Source organism: Pholis gunnellus (assembly GCF_910591455.1).
Source record: "Pholis gunnellus genome assembly, chromosome: 16".
NCBI classification, from domain to species: Eukaryota; Metazoa; Chordata; class Actinopteri; order Perciformes; family Pholidae; genus Pholis; species Pholis gunnellus.
The window spans coordinates 593,944-612,244 of record NC_136543.1 but is presented as its reverse complement, the minus strand read 5'-3'; the positions used below and the strand labels follow the sequence as shown (position 1 = coordinate 612,244).

The 18,301-nt window shown below is 40.2% G+C and overlaps 1 protein-coding gene across 1 annotated transcript; it reads left to right on the top strand.

The window, feature by feature from the left end:
• Positions 1-6,886: 6,886 nt before the first annotated feature.
• tmem106bb (transmembrane protein 106Bb) lies at positions 6,887-15,478 on the top strand. Its single transcript, XM_079175498.1, has 8 exons — positions 6,887-6,910; positions 8,193-8,396; positions 8,605-8,668; positions 9,607-9,766; positions 10,695-10,835; positions 10,911-10,960; positions 13,056-13,109; positions 13,203-15,478. The coding sequence occupies exons 2-8, from the start codon at positions 8,201-8,203 to the stop codon at positions 13,339-13,341; spliced, it is 804 nt and encodes a 267-aa protein (XP_079031624.1). The 5' UTR covers positions 6,887-6,910; positions 8,193-8,200; the 3' UTR covers positions 13,342-15,478.
• Positions 15,479-18,301: the final 2,823 nt, after the last annotated feature.

The window sequence follows — 18,301 nt, the reverse complement described above, 5'->3', positions numbered from 1 at the left end:
TGCTGAGATGCATTTGCAATAATTTTTTACATGTAGGGCAAAAACTAATAAGTCCAATAACTGATTTTAATTGAGCACCCATTCTCATACATTTTCTAACTCCTTACTAACTCTGACCAAAAGTCTAAAAATCCTAATTTGCAGTGTGATTGAGAAACAAGCAATAAATCTGAAAAGCCTAACAAGACTCCATGGAAAGCAATATTGATACTGGGTGGGTTATACTTTAAGTGAGCGAATTGTGCTCTAATTGAAGCAATTATCAATAGTGGGATATACAATTTTGCACTTTTTTGGCTAACAAGTTAAAATTTTAGAAATAATTTCAAAGGGGTCTTGTTGAAAGATCGTAGAAAAGTATGAAAGCATAAAAGTATAGCTATTATAACCTGTAACCTTTTTGAGTTCAAAGTATAACCAGCACAACATATAGCTTGTTTACACTTTTTATAACCATCAAAATATAACTTGTTTTATTTTATGATAGACGTGATTTAACATATAAACTGTCTAGAGTTAGACACTTTGTGTAATATAGTCACTTGAGCATTATATAGTGCTTCTGGTTCTAACAGGATCAAACCAGTTACATTCTGTGTCAGCTCTAGAGAGAGGAGGACTCATGTGTGAGTGATGCATGAAATAAGGGAGGTTACCAGCATCAGACCAGGATAAAAAGCAGCAGAAAAACTGTGAGATTTGGGCTTCTCCCCCAACTAGAGAATGGGAGAGACCCCTTACCCACTCTAAAGGGAACAGAAGACCCTTTAGGAGTCTTACCCCCTCAGAGATGGGTAAAAGAATACCCTTTTTCTGTCTTACCCACTTATAGGAGGACAGAAGACCCTTTTGCTCAGAGGACAGAATAAAAAGGAGAGATAGACCCCCAAAAAAGTAGGAATGTCAGAGAGCTGACTGAAAGCCTGCACTGACAGGAGAACAGCAGAGCAGAGAGAGGAAAAAGGGGGGCCCTTCTTTACCACATATCAAAATAAGTGAAAGCTGATAAAGAGGAGAACTTATTAAAATAGGAGTGTTAAAATTAGTTATTGTGACCCGACAGTGACTGTTTCATTGAAATTGTGTGAAAAACTGAAATAAAAACACAGCCTTACATTTTGTATGTGTCTGAAGCAAAACAAAGTATTCTGGTCCTTTAAAACAATTGAACCCTCTTCCCCTGTCTGTTAATGGTGCGATAAAATGTGACGACTGAAACATGCAGAGGAGCTTAAGGTGAGTACCCTGGGTGAAGACTTGGCAGTGTTAGTCATAAATGGTGAGAATGTTCACAATAGGCAATAGTAAAGTATAGACGATGTACATAACTATTACATGCTGGGTGTTAGGGTTACATCCCATTGAGAGCGCCTAGGGCAGCCGTAAAAGACTTTCAAAAAGACAATTCATTCCGAAATCCTCACGATTTAGCTACGGGGTGAGATAAAAGGCCGAAGGTATTGTTCCGACACCTCCAAGAGGAACGTATATCCTCGCAGGTGGGACAGCCGAGGGAGTTGCACCGTGTTCGGTGCGAAAGACTTCCCCAGAAATGGGGCAGGAGCCGCTGACGCTACAGTCTCAAAAATACTTTTTTTTAAAAATAAATAGAATCCAAATTAAAGCTGCAAGCAGCATTGATCAGGCCCTCGCAACTTCACGCACGTCGAGGGTACTGGCAGGACTCTGGTTGACGCGGCCATGCATTTCTGTGACCATCATACACTGCTAATTGTATTTGGACTTACATGAACGTTAACAGAACAGTAGTGTCATTTGCTTTTACTTAAACACCGTTTTCATTTGAAGCTCTTCTGTAACTTTAGATTGTAGTGTGAAGCATTCATTGTGACATTTAACCTGATTCTCATCTAGAAGCTCTGGACAGATCATTTGTACTAATGCCCACTCAAATGGTTTGAGAACCACTGTTATCTAACTTTTGCTCTCCAAGCTTTTTGGTTTGCACATATTTAGATCAGAGAAGTCTTTTTCTCATGGTGTGCCCACAAACCCTTTTAGTAAGTTCAGTGTTTGGGCCGCTGTAGTTATAGAATCCTGCTTACGTCCGTGGTATGACTATGAGTTAATATTGGCATGCAGAAGTCCTAAAATCATGACAGTAATCAAGCATTTCAAGTTTGGAACAGTTTTGACAAAGTACAGTTGAGTTCTTTCAACATCAAATAGCTGACTCATGTCCAGCAACGAAAGGTGCATTTGTCATCTGTTGAGCAACCTCAACCTTGTAAACATCATACATGCAATCCAAAAGTTAGTTTTGAATAATGGCTGAAGTGCCCTTAAAAAAGGGTTGAGCATCATAATGGTTCCTTAGTCTGGAGTCTCCCTCCCTCGTACTTAGTCTCAAATATGCATCTCAAAAAGCCAGGGTTTAACGAGCCAGCAGACTCGTCATGTCCATGCAAGGAAATTTCACCCGTTCCACAAGGTTTTATACATGTTATAATTCTGCCTAGAACATACCTGTTTTCTTCAATCTAACGGTAGTAATGTTCAATGCCAGGTCTGTATGCACCGCCATGTCTTTAAATGCACTTGCTGTCCAGAAGGTTTCCCCTCCGAAAATGAAGACATGCTGAGCGGACACTGACGAAGCAGCAGACAAAACCCATAAAGGTATGATGAACCTGCGACACAGGAAAATAAGAGATTAACTGAGTTCAGACAGACACGGAACATATTCAGCCAAACTAGTATAGTAGCTATAGTGTTAGGCAAACTGAACAATCTTGAGAAGACTGGAGTCTAGAGCCAGGGTAGATATACAGCAGGAGCTTGATGAGTGGATCGGTTTCAGGTGTGCAGGTTGATTGGCAGCAGGAGACAGATTGAGTGCCATGCCTAGACAGACACACACAAACACACACAAAAAGAGAGAGAGGACATACCGGGGACCATACAAGAAACAAAAGGAAGGGCAGGACCATGACAGAAGGTAGAGCGTTGACTTAGGAAACATATGAAGGCAAATCACTGTCAAAATCCGAGAGCGCAAATGAGATCCATGCGTGCGCGTATTTTACTTTGACGAGCGCTTTTATATCACTCCGCGAGCAAACGTCCATCTAGTGCGAGCAAAATTCACTCTCGCGCGAGCAAAAGTCGCTCGAGAAGCTTAAACCTGTTCGATCGCGAAACTTTATTCTGCTCGCTCTCGAGTCTTTTTTCTGCTCTTGAGTAGTTTTTCTTTTTGACAGTAAGTGGGCGGACCCAGTCTCCATTGTATCTCTACATCTAATTGGTTACAATGCTCGTCTTTGGATAAACCGGATATCACTGACGCAGACGTCAGGGGGAGATTTTCAGATTGCACTACAGGTTAGGGGCAAATAATGTACATTTTACTGCACGGGTACTTTTACTTTCTGCACTTAAAGTACATTTTGCTGATAATAACATACTTGACTAAGGTTTTGAATGCAGGTATTTTACTCGTAGTGGATTATTGTTCCATCAGTATGGTATTAGTACGTTTACTGCAGTGAGGATCTGAATACTTTTTCATCCACTAACTACTTGTCAGTGATTTAACAGTTAATATACAAACAGTGGTCCCTAATCTTGGCTCCAGATCTTTGAGCAGGTCCAGATTGTTGCTCATATTATATAGAACTACATTATATCTCTTCTGTAAACACAGTATGATTAAATATGATCATATCATGTTTTAATCAATTAAGATCAAAGAGTGTCTTTGAGCTGTTTGTCACAGTTTGACTATCAAACACATTGTCTGTAATAGAATGATGGAGTGAATTCAAAGCAAATGTAGTGGCGATGTAGTGGAGTAGTGTTTAGTGGCGGATTGATAACCACCTCTAACAGACCTGGCGTCTGTGTCAGTGATATCCGGTTTATCCAAAGACGAGCATTGTAACCAATTAGATATAGAGATACAATGGAGACTGGGTCCGCCCACTTACTGTCAAAAAGAAAAACTACTCGCGAGCGAGCAGAAAAAAGACTCGAGAGCGAGCAGAATAAAGACTCGAGAGCGAGCAGAATAAAGACTCGAGAGCGAGCAGAATAAAGTTTCGCGAGCGAGCAGGTTTAAGCTTCTCAAGCGACTTTTGCTCGCGGAGTGATCACTCGTCAAAGTAAAATACGTGCGCGGCTGTTTGATTTTCGCGCGCGCATGGCTCTCATTTGCGCTCTCGGATTTTGACAGTGATTTGCCTTCATAGAAACACATCTGCCAGCCAAACATAAACAGGAATTTCTTGTTATTGTTAATATTAATGAATATTTATTTGTAATACAGTAGGCTCATAACTAAAGTATCTCCAGAGACACAACAATCTCCCATTAGCAAGCACTTGGCAACAGTGGCAAACACACTTTTTACCGGAAAGAAACGTCGAGCAGAATCACACTCTTACCGTTAGTTCTTGGGAGGAAGTCTTTTTCGGCAGGGAAGAAATGACATGACGTATCAGATGCATTACAGGACTTTTAGGCAGATGGGGGGGGGGGGGGGGGGGGGGGGGGGGGTAATATGGAAAGCCGGAAGTGCCATCTTTATTTTATAAAGTTTATGTTACCAATCCATCAAGAGTAAAGCCAGACCAAAGCAATGCATCGATTAAAAGTGCCTGCCATTGTTAGGATGTGATCCGTGATGTCTTTGTGAATCGCACAGGATTCAGAGAAATAAATAGTAATTTGCCTGATAATATAATCACCTTGCCTTCCTTCCTTGTCTTTTAATCATTGTAGTGTACATATATCTATAGGGTTCTGTCCCTTCAAGAAGTGGGCTCTTATGCTATATAATTTAGTCCATTCAATGCCAGATGATTGAGAATTGTACAGTTCAGACTACCAATTAGTGATTTGCCTGAGAATATGACCACATTACCATGTCTTTCAAAATTACCTATATAAATCTTTTTTAAGAGGATGTAACTGCACATGACTGTCCCGGAAGAAGATACGTACTTGATGAAACTTATTGTCTTTGAAGGTATCTGATGAAAGCTTAGTGGTCCAACTGTTTCAATCCAGAAGTCAAGAACTGAGACAGACCTTTGGCTTGTTGTGGGTACATTTTATTTTCCAGTAATACAATATCTGTTCTGGAAATCTGACAGATTAATAGGCAGTTTAGAAATCTCAAAACACATCTCATCAAAATTCCAACCGTCGAACTTTCTGGAATACATATAAATATATTTTGTGCCGAATCAGCTTTTATCCTTTTCAACTTAATCATTCAAATTCAGTGTCTTTCAAACCACCATTGTCTTAAACATTACATAAGTATCCCATTGTTAATTTGAATTGCATTTGTATTAATGCCATATTAATTTCTGCCATATGTAATTTCTTATCCAGTGAATATTTATCTTCATCATTCAGTTTTTCTTTCAAATAGTTGTATTTATAGTAAATTAAATTAAATTTAAAAAGCCAACTTCTGTCCTGAGACATTTTCTGTCATTGCTCCGAAAACGGGCCGGTCCATTCTCCGAGTGGAGAAAGTACAAGTTGTTAAGTAGTGGCGTCATGTCTTCCGAAAAGACACATATGGGTGTGGGGTGGTCCTTCAATGACATAAATCACCCATTGAAATACAACATCTCTAGAGTAAGTACGCTATATGAAAAATGTGTTTAAAAGTACAACATATAAGCACACACCAGGCCTTAGCTTTGCACAAAATGGATGAATTTTAATGGACATGAGCTTGGCCTTGAGTTTGTAGTCCGTGATATCGTCCCAATTGGCAGGGACAGAAGACAAACCTGCCTGTATAAGCGGAGACACCAACCCCTGCACCAGACAAGCCATCAACATTTGTCCCTGTAGTGTAGAATCCTTTCTGTAAGACTGAAGTAAAGAAATAAGTACTACATTAAGATACAGTGTTTTCATCCATACAATGTCTCCTGGTCATATTAAAAAAAACTCAAATAAAAGGGAAAATGAGAGCATGCACTGCTGAAGTGGCAAAGACAGTCTCAACAGCCAAGTGGGTGAATTATGCAAAAATGCAGGAAATAAAATGGGTTTACTTTCCCATAATAAATGTGTTCTGATCATATCATATAAATGTTTAAACCTACAAATTACAATGCATTATATTTACTTGTAAACTTACCAACACAGTCCAGGGCCAATGTCTTACTCTCCTCTGGACCTTCAAATATGCTGTGGCTCTCAAGTTGTGTCATGAGGAGAGTATAAAGTCCCTTGTGGGACCCCCCTCATCTACGGCCCCTTCTCCAACTCCTTCAGCATTGACACAAATGACATTGATTTTTGAATCAGGGTCAAAACTAGTCCTCGAAAATGCTCTTAGATCACTGCCATATTATTCACCAAGAAAGCATTCATTTGATTAACCCTAATGTCTCGAAAAAACTCAATAAAAAGAACATGGGATAATAACATGAGCAATATTCAGAAGACATTGCAAATGTACAGGTGAGGCCGGCACGATTAGCCTACTGGTAGTAGAAGGTAGAAAGATTTTGCTGTGACATGGCCTTACTCTTTCTTTGTACACAGAGACATGCATCTTCTTTGGCTGCAGGAGAGGGTAAGGCCAACGTTTAAAAAACATATGCCAGTACACTGCAGTTTGTTAAATATAAACTATTTTGATTGATGCTGTTAAAATCAGACCTTGTGGTAGCAAGTAGGTGAGGTGTTTCCCCGTTTCTTCTTTCCTTTTAGACAAAAACGCAGCAGTTAAGTAGCCTAAATATTTTTTGTCTGTTATTGCTCCATATGGGATCTTAATAGACGTAATCATGATGTAATCGCACTTCTAAGCTTGAAACTGACTTTTCCCACGGTTGTGAATGTATCACATGCGCGCATGTCTGTTTTCAACAGGATAAACAAACTGCATGAACCAGCAGCAGCAGTAGGTCGCATTCAGGTAGTGTTAATTCTCTCTGACCTTATTTCAGTGAATTTACGTGTTATGACGGTGTTTCACATATTAACCTCTGATGGATAGAGTGTGTTATACATTAAAGTAGCTCGGTGAGTAAGCTATGGTAGCATTGGCCACGGCTAAGGTTTATTTTGGAATTTGTTAGCCGTAAGCCTTGGCAATTGTAGCTAGCTAACACGCTAACTGCTACTCTGGTGGGGTTTTCTTTAAAGGAGGCATTTTGACAGCTTAATTGTTCACTTCGGGTTATTGTATAATATTGTTAGCTACATCGAGATTGACAGTAACTTCTCCCCTGCCAACATATTACTGATGTTAACTGCCTTCGCTCTAACTTAAAGTGCACAGGCCTAAACGTTAGCACTATTAACGTTAGCGTAATCTTGCTAAGTAATGCCCTTACTATAGAACACCGTCTCAACCAGCAGATATTCTACCACCCATTATATAGCGTTATCACTTTAGAAGGTATGACTGACAGTTGACACGTCTGTTATATTATCTGAGCCTTTTGACAATCAGCTGTGAATTTACTAAAACACCAGGTTGAGTGTGACCACCCACCTCCCTATATTCATATTTGAATTGATCCCTTTTTAATGGAATTATTGGCCTATACATGGGCTACAGCCTGATAGACAAGCCTGCTAAGAGAGACAAATCTTCTCGCAAGATGTTATAGCAAAGTAAGAAATATGTGTTTATGAAAGCATGATTGTAACAAGATGAATGAGATATTATTTTTGAATCGAAGGCTGAAATCACAATGTATCTAATTACATGCATGTATATCTATATATCTGTACTGGGTTCTTTGTAATATAATCCTGCATGAATATCAAAACATATTTCTTAAATCATTGGATTGACAGGGCTGAGTGATCATTTTCTGACTGAGAAATAAGAATCAGTGTGTCCCCTATATGCAAGCAGCAGCAGAGACGATAACGTCCATCGCCCAAGCTGTTGTCTTCAGAGGTCTTATTTTATACGACCAACAGTAATAAATGTCTCTGAAAACCAGCAAAATGTACATTTGAGAAGCTGGAACCAAATACTTTTGTTGCTGATTCATTATCTATCGATCAACTAATTGATTAGTTGACTAATCGTAACACCTCTGCTCCCATATTACTGTTTACTCGTTTAACACTGCTTTCCATTGGTCCCATAGCTATAAGTCAATCATTGAACTCCGGTATGGATGGACTGTGAACAGACCCAGCTGACAGTGTGAATCACAGACTGTTCTTGTGTTTTCCAGGTGTGACTATGGGAAAGTCTTTTTCCCACCTCACTAAGCAGACGGGCCAGGATGACAGCCAGGAGAGCCTCACCTCTCCTCTGGAGGACTCTCAGACTGAGGACGGAAAGGGTGGAGACGTCTCCCAGTTTCCTTATGTGGAGTTCACAGGACGGGACAGTGTGACATGTCCCACATGTCAGGGCACCGGGAGGATCCCCAGAGGTAACACTACTGTGTACACAGTCAGGGTGGGGGTAGTCTAAATGTTAGTTAGCTGTCTGTCTTCCATAGTCATATGATTTTACAGTATCCAGTGATAATCCTTCAGTAAACCAGGGGGATGATGTACAAAAGGCTTTCATTGCACCACAGACTTAGTTTCCAAAACAGTTCAGCAGTGACTCATCATTGATTGTTGCCTGTGTTTCAGGACAAGAAAATCAACTTGTGGCATTGATTCCATACAGTGACCAAAGGCTGCGACCCAGGAGGACGTGAGTGCTGCTATCTGTGTGTGTTACACAGAGACACTGACTTGGTTAAATTACAACTTTACATCTTTCAGGATTTGCATGTGTATGAAAAGTTGAATTAAATACACACACATAGTTTAGCATCACACTCCAAAATGTGTTTAGGCTTAGTAACTTTTTTTAATATACAAAACATATACTGATTGGCTGGAGTGTGTGCATTGTTCTCAGATAACTGTCCAGCTCTCAAGTACGATATTATTATACTGCCATTCTAAATTCAGATGTCATTCAATAAACTACACGGATTAAAAAATTAGGAGAGGAAGAAAGGATTAATGGGAAACGAAACAACACATTTAAATTTCTTCTCAATATATGAATTGACAATGGGCAGTTTTTTGGGGGAGTCTGGTGCTTCTGACCAGGGTTTTTGTGCAGTTTATCACACCTGGCAACCTCACTGTGTCAACAAGACTTCAAGAAGCCGCTCACAGTCACTGCACCGGACGTATTCAACATGAAATAATTCAAGCATGTAACTGACACATTTACATTTATTCTATTGTATTAAAGAAACCAGATACGGTGTACTATTAGTGAGCTATAGAAGTGTTGAGAGGTGTATTTCTGAACTTACTAAGAACCAGGCTAGCTGTTCCCCTCTGCTTCCAGTCTTTATGCTAAGCTAGGCTATCTATGCCCTGACTCCAGCTCCATACTGAACACACAGACGAAAGATTCACAACCATCTTCTCATCTCACTCTTAAGAAAGAAGAATTTCACAAAATGTCCTTTAATGCTGAGCTTCTTAGCCACTACATTGTGAAGTAGTTTTTGATACAACCACATGACTCCTAATTAATCCACTTACTGTTTACCACTAGCCAAAACACACAACTACATTTTGTAGTTGTGTGTTTTAGTAATGAATCCCGTGATTGTCTTGTGTCCTCAGAAAGTTGTATGTGTCAGCGTCAGTGGTGGTCTGCCTGTTGCTGTCCAGTTTGGCTGTCTTCTTCCTCTTCCCTCGCTCCATCGATGTGTCCTACGTCGGAGTGAAATCTGTTTTTGTCAGCTACGACCAAGAGAAACGCAGCGTCTATCTCAACATCACGGTGAGCTTCATCTCAAGTCATCAAAAAGCACGAGTGTAAATCATGGGTAGTGGGGATCAACACAAACAGCAAATACAATAACGACAGAGAATTAGACATCCATCTGAAGTATCCATTGTTGAAAACCCTCCACACACAAGAGTGTCATTTCCAAAGTTCTCTTTGCTGTCCCCTTGTAGATAAAGGGTTAATAACTGAGTAAAGAGCTTTGGTTGTTTGGTTATAGGTGCAGATAGTTTCGTATGTCACAGGATAAACTGTGCATCTTTGAGCCCTGTCAGTTTGCTGAGGATCAGCATTCTTTATAATGAAACTATGGAGAAATGTCAGCTGGGGCCACAGATGCAGATAAGAAATAGCTAGTAATACAGAAACCATGTCTGTCATGTACAAATGTGCTTTAAATTGACTCGGTAGTTGCGAGAGATGTAAAACAGATTTTTTATTTTCATCATGATTTTGATGAATTATGATATTAATTTCAGGTTGTTTCATTCAGCACTAGTTTAGCTTTCAGATTGTTTGACATACTTCATCAAACATTAACAGAAATGATTGAACTTTATAGATTTAGGTAGTGCCGTTTGTGTAAAATTGTAATACAAGGTTCTTAACAATACAATAGAAATGCAACAATGCAATGAACATAACGCAGTAAAAAGATGAACATATATATGTGTCTTAAGATTTCTTGTAACGGTATTTACAGACAGGGATGCCCTCATCTCTTCTGGCAAGATTTAAGATTTTTTTACTTGAAGTTTAGCATTTTGAGCCAGATTTAAATTTGTTGCACAGCATCTCTCTCTGGACCATTGCTCTGGTCATTAAAGCCACGGCCATTTTATTTGTTCAGTTGCAAGAAATCACTGCTGGAAGTATAAAACGTATCTATACTAATAAACTCTCAATGTTGGTTCTCCTCCAGAACACTCTCAATATCACCAACAACAACTACTACTCAGTGGAGGTGGCCAACATCACAGCTCAGGTGCAGTTTGCCAAGACTGTGATCGGTAAATCTCGCATCAGCAACATGACTGCCATCAGTCCTCTGGACATGAAACAGGTACAGCTCAGTGTCTGTTCACCACTTCACCATTCCTCTGGATGGACACAACTCTCACTTCATTTCTGTTTGCAGATAGACTATATGGTCTCCACCACCATTGCAGATGAGATGAACTACATGTAGTAAGTACTGTTCCAAGGTTCATTTATCTGTCATTGTACAACACAGGGTTGCACAATGACATGTCAATTGTAGCCCCTTCACGTTACATAAACATAGAACATATACAAATATTTTAATTAGAATAAAATTAAAGGACATAAAATAAAACAATATATACAGTTAATACAAATCTAGCTGGAGAGCCTTTGGTTTATAGTGGGAATGAAGGTAGCCAGTAGACTGTTCTAGTCAGCTTTACTCCCCCGCTGTAGAGCCTCCTGTCCTGCCGTACACATCCCATGACGGCTTGTAATGTTTCACTCACGATGCTTTCTATTGCTCCTCTGGAAAAGTTAACAAGAACCTGGTCAGGTTTGTTGCCTGCTTAAGTTTCCTCAACAGATACTGTCATACAAAACCAGAGTATGCAGCACTGGTGATGTTTCCACACATGATTTGATCCAGCTATAAACATCTGTCAAACGCTTTATTAGGTTGAGCTGTTTACATGGATACAGAATGAAGATTTAAGATGTAGATAAGCTGTTACTTGATGCAGGGTGTGGAGCACACGTACTGTAGATGTGACAAGACTATGGCTGCATCTAATGATTATATGTATTCTTCTTTAATCTGTGAATTATTCATTTGATTAATAGTTAAAGTAAACATTAGTCAAATGTACGTCAGGCAGATTGATGTATTGGTGGTGTCACGGTGTGGTGCACACAGCCACAAGCAGAATACCGGTTTCTTCCTCAGCTACGACGGCAGCGGAGAGAGAGTTGTGTATGAGATGAGAGCGCTGTGTGGGCGTTGCTCCACCGTTAGAGGGGATCTGAATGGAATCACATACACAATGGAACATGCTAGCGCACATTCAACTGCAAGGCAGCCAGAACTGTGTGAAAATGTATTAACATTTTTTACTGTGTGAAATGGCCATGGCCGGGTTTTGGTGCACTTTACATGTTTGCATATTATATGGTTGGTATAAGAGTAGCCTAATGTGTGTGTGTGTGTAGAAAAGCAGACCGGGATAAATGATTACTGAAGTACTTGTCATGTACATTGGCATATAGCCACGGTGGAGCTAATCGTGAATCATTGAAATATTCCTTCAAATGAGAATGATACTAGTTTACCAAGGTCCCCTACAGCAGGAATGTGTTCTATGTAAATGTACTGAAGTTGCACCGCACCGTGACTTCTGTGTTCTGTTACACCGCTATTAGCTAATCTGTCAAAGATGTTTGCTATCATTTAGAAATAGTCTCCATTTCATGTTGGCCTTTTCCACTACAGGAACAGCCCATCATCTGGAGCGTGAACCTGTAAACCACATAAAGTCCAGGTTCCACTATTCTGTTTTTACAGATGCGAGTGGAAATGTGTGGGCTTTCCATCCCTAGTCCTGACTTGTTTACAAATCACTTGGTTCACGTTCTCTGGCTCTCCTTTTTCGTTGGGTTTGAAACCAAAGAATCGCCAATTAGGTACATTTGCATTCTTTTTGCTAACCTTTCCTGCTGCAGTTAGAGCTACATGGGAAATGAATAGGACTCTACCAAATAGTTGGAAGTGTCAATCTTAAGGTTTACATTAAAAATAGTATTATGAATAACTTCCATAAACATTATGTGCAATAGTCCAGCGGCTTCTAGCATCTCTTCCTCTTTGTCTGTCTAATTATCTCACTCCTCCCTCCAAAGTCCACACGTTATTGATAAGAGATCGATATGCTAGCATGTTGTTACATAGAGAAAGAGAGACTGACAATAGCGCAAAATTCATAAGGCATGGCAGAATAGAATATCCTTTACCACCACCATTATAGTTGCCGTGGCCAACCAGTATTGTGTTGAACAATTATCTCGTCATCCTGTCCAAGCCTAGTCCAACAGTCCACAACCCAGAGACAACCCGTTTACTGTCCTATAGGACGGAGACATTGTTCAACTGAGTGCTTGACTGATTGCAGTTTTTACTCCCCACATTGTGAACAAACCCTAGTTTACATTAACACACGTCACACATTCTGAGTCAGTATGTTACAGTACTCATGTGTTCATTGGTCCACGATGCATATTAACCAGCACCTGTTTTATTTTCCAGTGACTACTGCACTCTCCAAACCATCAAGGTCCACAACATTGTCGTCATGATGCAGTGAGTTGTGTTTTATTCTAGTATTCTAAACATGAGTTTACTGTGTGTGTGTGTGTGTGTGAGGCTTCACCTCGTCCCCTCCACTCTGTGCAGAGTGACCGTCACCACCACGTACTTTGGCCATGCGGAGCAGGTGTCTCAGGAGATGTACCAGTACGTGGACTGTGGAGGGAACACCACGTCTGTCAGAGGGATGACTCAGCCGTTTAGCGTCCCACATCCTGCTGAGTAACCTTCTCCTCCACCTGCAGTGTCACAATGCAGCAGTTATTTACTTCAATACAAATACTAGAACAAATCCACACTAAGACAAGAAAATGATGTTTCTTCTGGAAGCATTCAGCAAAGAGAAAACAATCTACAGTAGTAATATTAATTACTAACACTTGATCATTTTAAGATGCTAGACAATTACCTCACAATAACATGTATCTTATTGTCACCACATACAGTGTGTCTCAAAATATGATTTCCACGTCTCAAAATTGTAAGAAAACAATACAAGATGTGTATCTTACAGTTACAGGAGTACTGTCTCCTAGTTAGCAGATTCATACCTCATAATTATGAAAACCATAACTATAGTTACAAGATCAGTATCTAGTTATTACAAGAAAACGTTTTAATAATTGTGAAATACGGATCTCGATAAAGCTGCTCTTTCCTGCCTCACATGACGAAAATGTATTTCTTATTTGGTATTGGATTGGATTTTTTCCAACAGTGTTGAAGTTTTATCATCATTTTATTGTGACAACACTCATTAATAGATTCCACTCCATCATAATCTCTGATTTACGCAAGAGGAGGGAACAAAAAGGGTATTTGTTAAAATAATAAATGTAGATTTGAAAACTTGATGAAGGTATTTCACTACCTACCAAACCATTATGCACTTTATAAGTATATTTAAATAGCACACCCTATTAAGTACCCTAAAGCCTGTTCCTCCACCACCGTGTGTTAGGCTCTATGAAGAGGGATCAACAAAGAGTGGTGTTATTACATGGTAACAACATTCAGATACTGCAGTGTCTGATTCTGAAATAAGCTCATGTTTTACATAGTGTTCCTCTCTGACTGCTTTGAATTTGTATGATCTGCTGACTTACCTACTTAGTTGCCGGGTGCTCATAATTATAGTTTATACATTGCTTGTTGTTCATACTTGTTTTTGTCTTCAACTTTGTAATGATTTGAAAGAAGTGACATTCCATTTCAAAGCAAGAAGTGGAAATTCCTCTTGGCTTGCGAGCTTGGTCACTAAGCTTCTCGCTCCACCTTTCACAAGGATGAAGTTCAGAGTCACTTTCTGATGCGACAGGCCTGAACTCCTCCTTAGACAGAGAACAATATAGGTATACACGACATTAAAGCTGCACTGGGTGTGGAAAGAGCATGAAGGCCCCACTTGTTGGCAGTACAAGCAAACATATTAAACTGAGTGGAGTTGCTCTTTAATAAAAGGGTTTATCACTTTAGAGGGTCCTCGACCCATTTCTGTACTAACTCTGTTCTACTCATCTGTACCTTAGTCAAATGGCAAGCAAACAACTTGACTTAGAGAGTTACTAAACGTGTTGTTTTGATGGTTTCAGGTCCAAATGTTGACATTTAAGTCCACAGTAGTAGTAGTTGTCTATTTTAATCAAATTTCTGAATATTTATTTATTGTATTTAACACATTACAAACACTGCAGACCACCAAAGCCTTTTGGTTGATCAGTCATGAAGGGCCGTTTATTTTTTTTAAGGATTATTATTGGTAGTAGTTGTAATATCTTTCTTGAATAAAGCATTATATTCTGCCCTCTCTACCCTGCACATTTGGAGCATCCTGTGAATTAGAGTTAAGTTGATTTGCACATTATGCATACTTATCCCTCTACCTGTGCTGATTCCTAGAAATGGTGGTCTCCTCTTTGTACCTCACAGAAATATGACAAATGAATATTTTGTCCAACATTTCACGTAATTTATTTTTTCAATGTCACGCATATATATATTTTCATCTTTGACCAAAATGCATCCAGTTTTGTATCAAACCTATTTTAAATTTGAAAAACATCTTGGGTATCTAGAATTTTGCATGATTTATGTCCATTTCCTGTAAATACTTATATAATAATATCATTCCTGCAAACTTTGATGGTTGGGAAGCTACAGCTGTAACATTTGTATCGAGTGGGATTTAAAGAGAAGCACACTTTTTTTTATCCTAACATGCAGCTTTAACAGTCAATTCATTTCATTTCACTTTTGAAAAGCTATTTTAGACTCCTACCTCTAATGTCATTTCAATCATTTTTTTGGTCATTATTCATAGTTACTTTTTTTTGTGGGAGCATGAATAAAGTTTTGAAACATGATTGTGTTTTTTTTATGTATTTATATATGCAAAAGTATTAAAACTAGTGCTGGGCAACGAATACAATTTTTTATCGCGATTAATCTCATTGGTTTTTTTTGTGATTAATCTCATTGTTGTGCGCAAAGTTCAATAATGAATTCAAAAGTAGTGTATTATGCACTTTTATTTTAAAAGTACCGCTATATGAACAAAAGTACAATAACGTTTGGTTTGCAAACACTTTAAACAAATCAGATTCTTTTTAACAGCAGTATTCCCTTTACACAGTAGCAGTTAAAATAGTTATGATTCTGATAATTGATATTCAGCCGGTGTTCACAACTTTATTTTCATGTGTGTAATAGATGCAATTTGAAGTATATACCTTGAAAACTGCAAACCTATCTACGTCAGGTTTTTATGTTTGTTAAATTCTCAGTAGTGATAACTAAATGATATGATTATTATACATATTACAAACAAAACAACTTTAAACTCAAAGAAATGTTGGACAGACACATATTCAACGCTGATTACCGTAATATGTGTGGTATTTGTTATAAATGTACGTTGGTACATAGAGGGTGATAAGAAGCTGTACAATATGTTCAGAACTCTGCTGCTTGACTGCTCACCTCCACCCGCCGCTATGAGCACATCACCCCGGTCCTTCGTAACCTCCACTGGCTCCCGGTCAAATACAGAATAGACTTTAAAATATTACTCTCCACCTACAAAGCCCTAAACAAGCTGGCCCCTCCCTACCTTTCACACCTCCTCCCCGCCACGCCCCAACCCGTTACCTCAGGTCCGCCGTTGCAAATGCTCTTAAGACCATCAGGACCAAGCACCGGACCTGGGGTGACAGGGCCTTCTCAGCTGATGCACCCCACCTCTGGAATGCCCTCCCCATCCACATCCGTGAGGCTCCCTCCCTATCATCATTCAAACAAGCCCTCAAAACCCACCTCTTCAAACTCGCCTTCACCTGCTAACCCCTGCACCCTCCACTACATGACCCATTCCGCACAGCTTCTCCAGTTATCTTTTTTACCAAAATGTTTGTTTGTTGTGCTTGCTCCTCTGTCTTTCTTTTTTTTCTGTTTTCTTTGTTCTGTTTGTCTCTGCCCTATGTAAAGCGTCTTTGGGTATTTAGAAAAGCGCTATATAAAATTAAAGTATTATTATTATTACATGGAGGGACTTAGGACCCAGGGGAATGTAGGTAAAGCATGGGAACCTGGGAAGTTATGCTAAGGGTTGCAGTTAAGCGCAGTTTGTTCTCACGTGCACATATGTTTATTTAAAAACACGACAGCCTCCTGCCAGATGGAAGGGGCACGAACAGGTTGTGTCCAGGGTGAGAGGGGTCGACTACAATCTTTCTTGCTCGCTTCAGGGTCCTTGAAGCGAACAAGTCCTGGAGGGACGGCAGATTGCAGCCAATCACCCTCTCAGCAGAACGAATGATGCGTTGCAGCCTGCCCTTGTCCTTGGCTGTGGCTGCAGTGTACCAGACTGTGATGGAGGAGCAGAGGATGGACTCAATGATGGCTGTGTAGAAGTGCACCATCATTGTCTTTGGCAGGTTGAATTTCTTCAGCTGCCTCAGGAAGTACATCCTCTGCTGAGCCTTCTTGGTGATGGAGCTGATGTTCAGCTCCCACTTGAGGTCCTGGGTTATGATGGAGCCCAGGAAGCGGAAGGACTCCACAGCATCAAATGGGGAGTCACACAGGGTGATAGGGGCTGGTGGGGCTATGTTCTTCCTGAAATTCACAACCATCTCCACTGTCTTTAGAGCGTTTAGCACCAAATTGTTCAGACCGCACCAGGTCACCATATGGTCAGTCTCCCACCTGTAGGCGGATTCATCTCCACTAGAGATGAGTCCAATGAGGGTGGTGTCATCCGTAAACTTCAGCAGCTTGACGGACTGGTGACTGGAGCTGCAGCTGTTGGTGTACAGGGAGAAGAGCAGAAGAGAAAACATGCAGCCTTGAGGGGAACCGGTGCTGATGGTCCGAGAGGCTGAGACATGTGTTCCCAGCTTCACGTGCTGCTTCCTGTCAGACAGGAAGTCTGAGATCCACTTGCAGGTGGAGTCGGGCACGTGTAGCTGAGAGAGCTTGTCATGCAGCAGAGACAGGATGATGGTATTGAAGGCAGAGCTGAAGTCCACAAACAGGATCCTGGCGTAGGTTCCTGGGAGTCCAGATGCTGGAGGATGAAATGAAGGGCCAAGTTGACTGCATCGTCTACAGACCTGTTGGCTCTGTAGGCGAACTGCAGGGGGTCCAGGAGTGGGTCAGTGAGGGTTTTAAGGTGGGACAGGACAAGGCGCTCAAAGGACTTCATGACCACAGAGGTCAGGGCGACGGGCCTGTAGTCATTGAGTCCTGTGGTCCTTGGTTTTTTGGGGACGGGGATGATGGTGGAGGCCTTGAAGCCGGCTGGTACGTGGCATGTCTCCAGGGAGGTGTTGAAGATGTCTTTAAATTAAAATTTATTTTACACTATATATTTTTAATGAATTGATATTAGTTTGTAAAAATCTGTTTTCACTTTTTTGCAAATTCTTGTCAAAAAAGCCAAATTATACTGACCATGATTTCATGTATAAAAGCAACAAAAGGGGAAAACATCCAAGGAGGTGAATGCTTTTTATAGGCATTGTAACCATGATTTATGTAAACCTGTGAGGAGAGAATTTACAAAGAATCTGAGGAAGAAGCAAAGCTAGTAATATGCATTGATGGGAACATGAATTCATACAGAAGGATAGAGAGAAGAGGAGAAAGGAGCCCAGTGTATCCTAGGAAGTCCTCCTGAATTTTGGAAT

Bases quoted from the DNA above. Each gene is read 5' to 3' on its own strand.
- tmem106bb (XM_079175498.1), top strand. From the start codon at position 8,201: ATGGGAAAGTCTTTTTCCCACCTCACTAAGCAGACGGGCCAGGATGAC. The intron at 8,397-8,604 runs GTAACACTACTG...CCTGTGTTTCAG, and splicing joins CACCGGGAGGATCCCCAGAG to GACAAGAAAATCAACTTGTG. The intron at 10,961-13,055 runs GTAAGTACTGTT...TTTATTTTCCAG, and splicing joins GATGAGATGAACTACATGTA to TGACTACTGCACTCTCCAAA.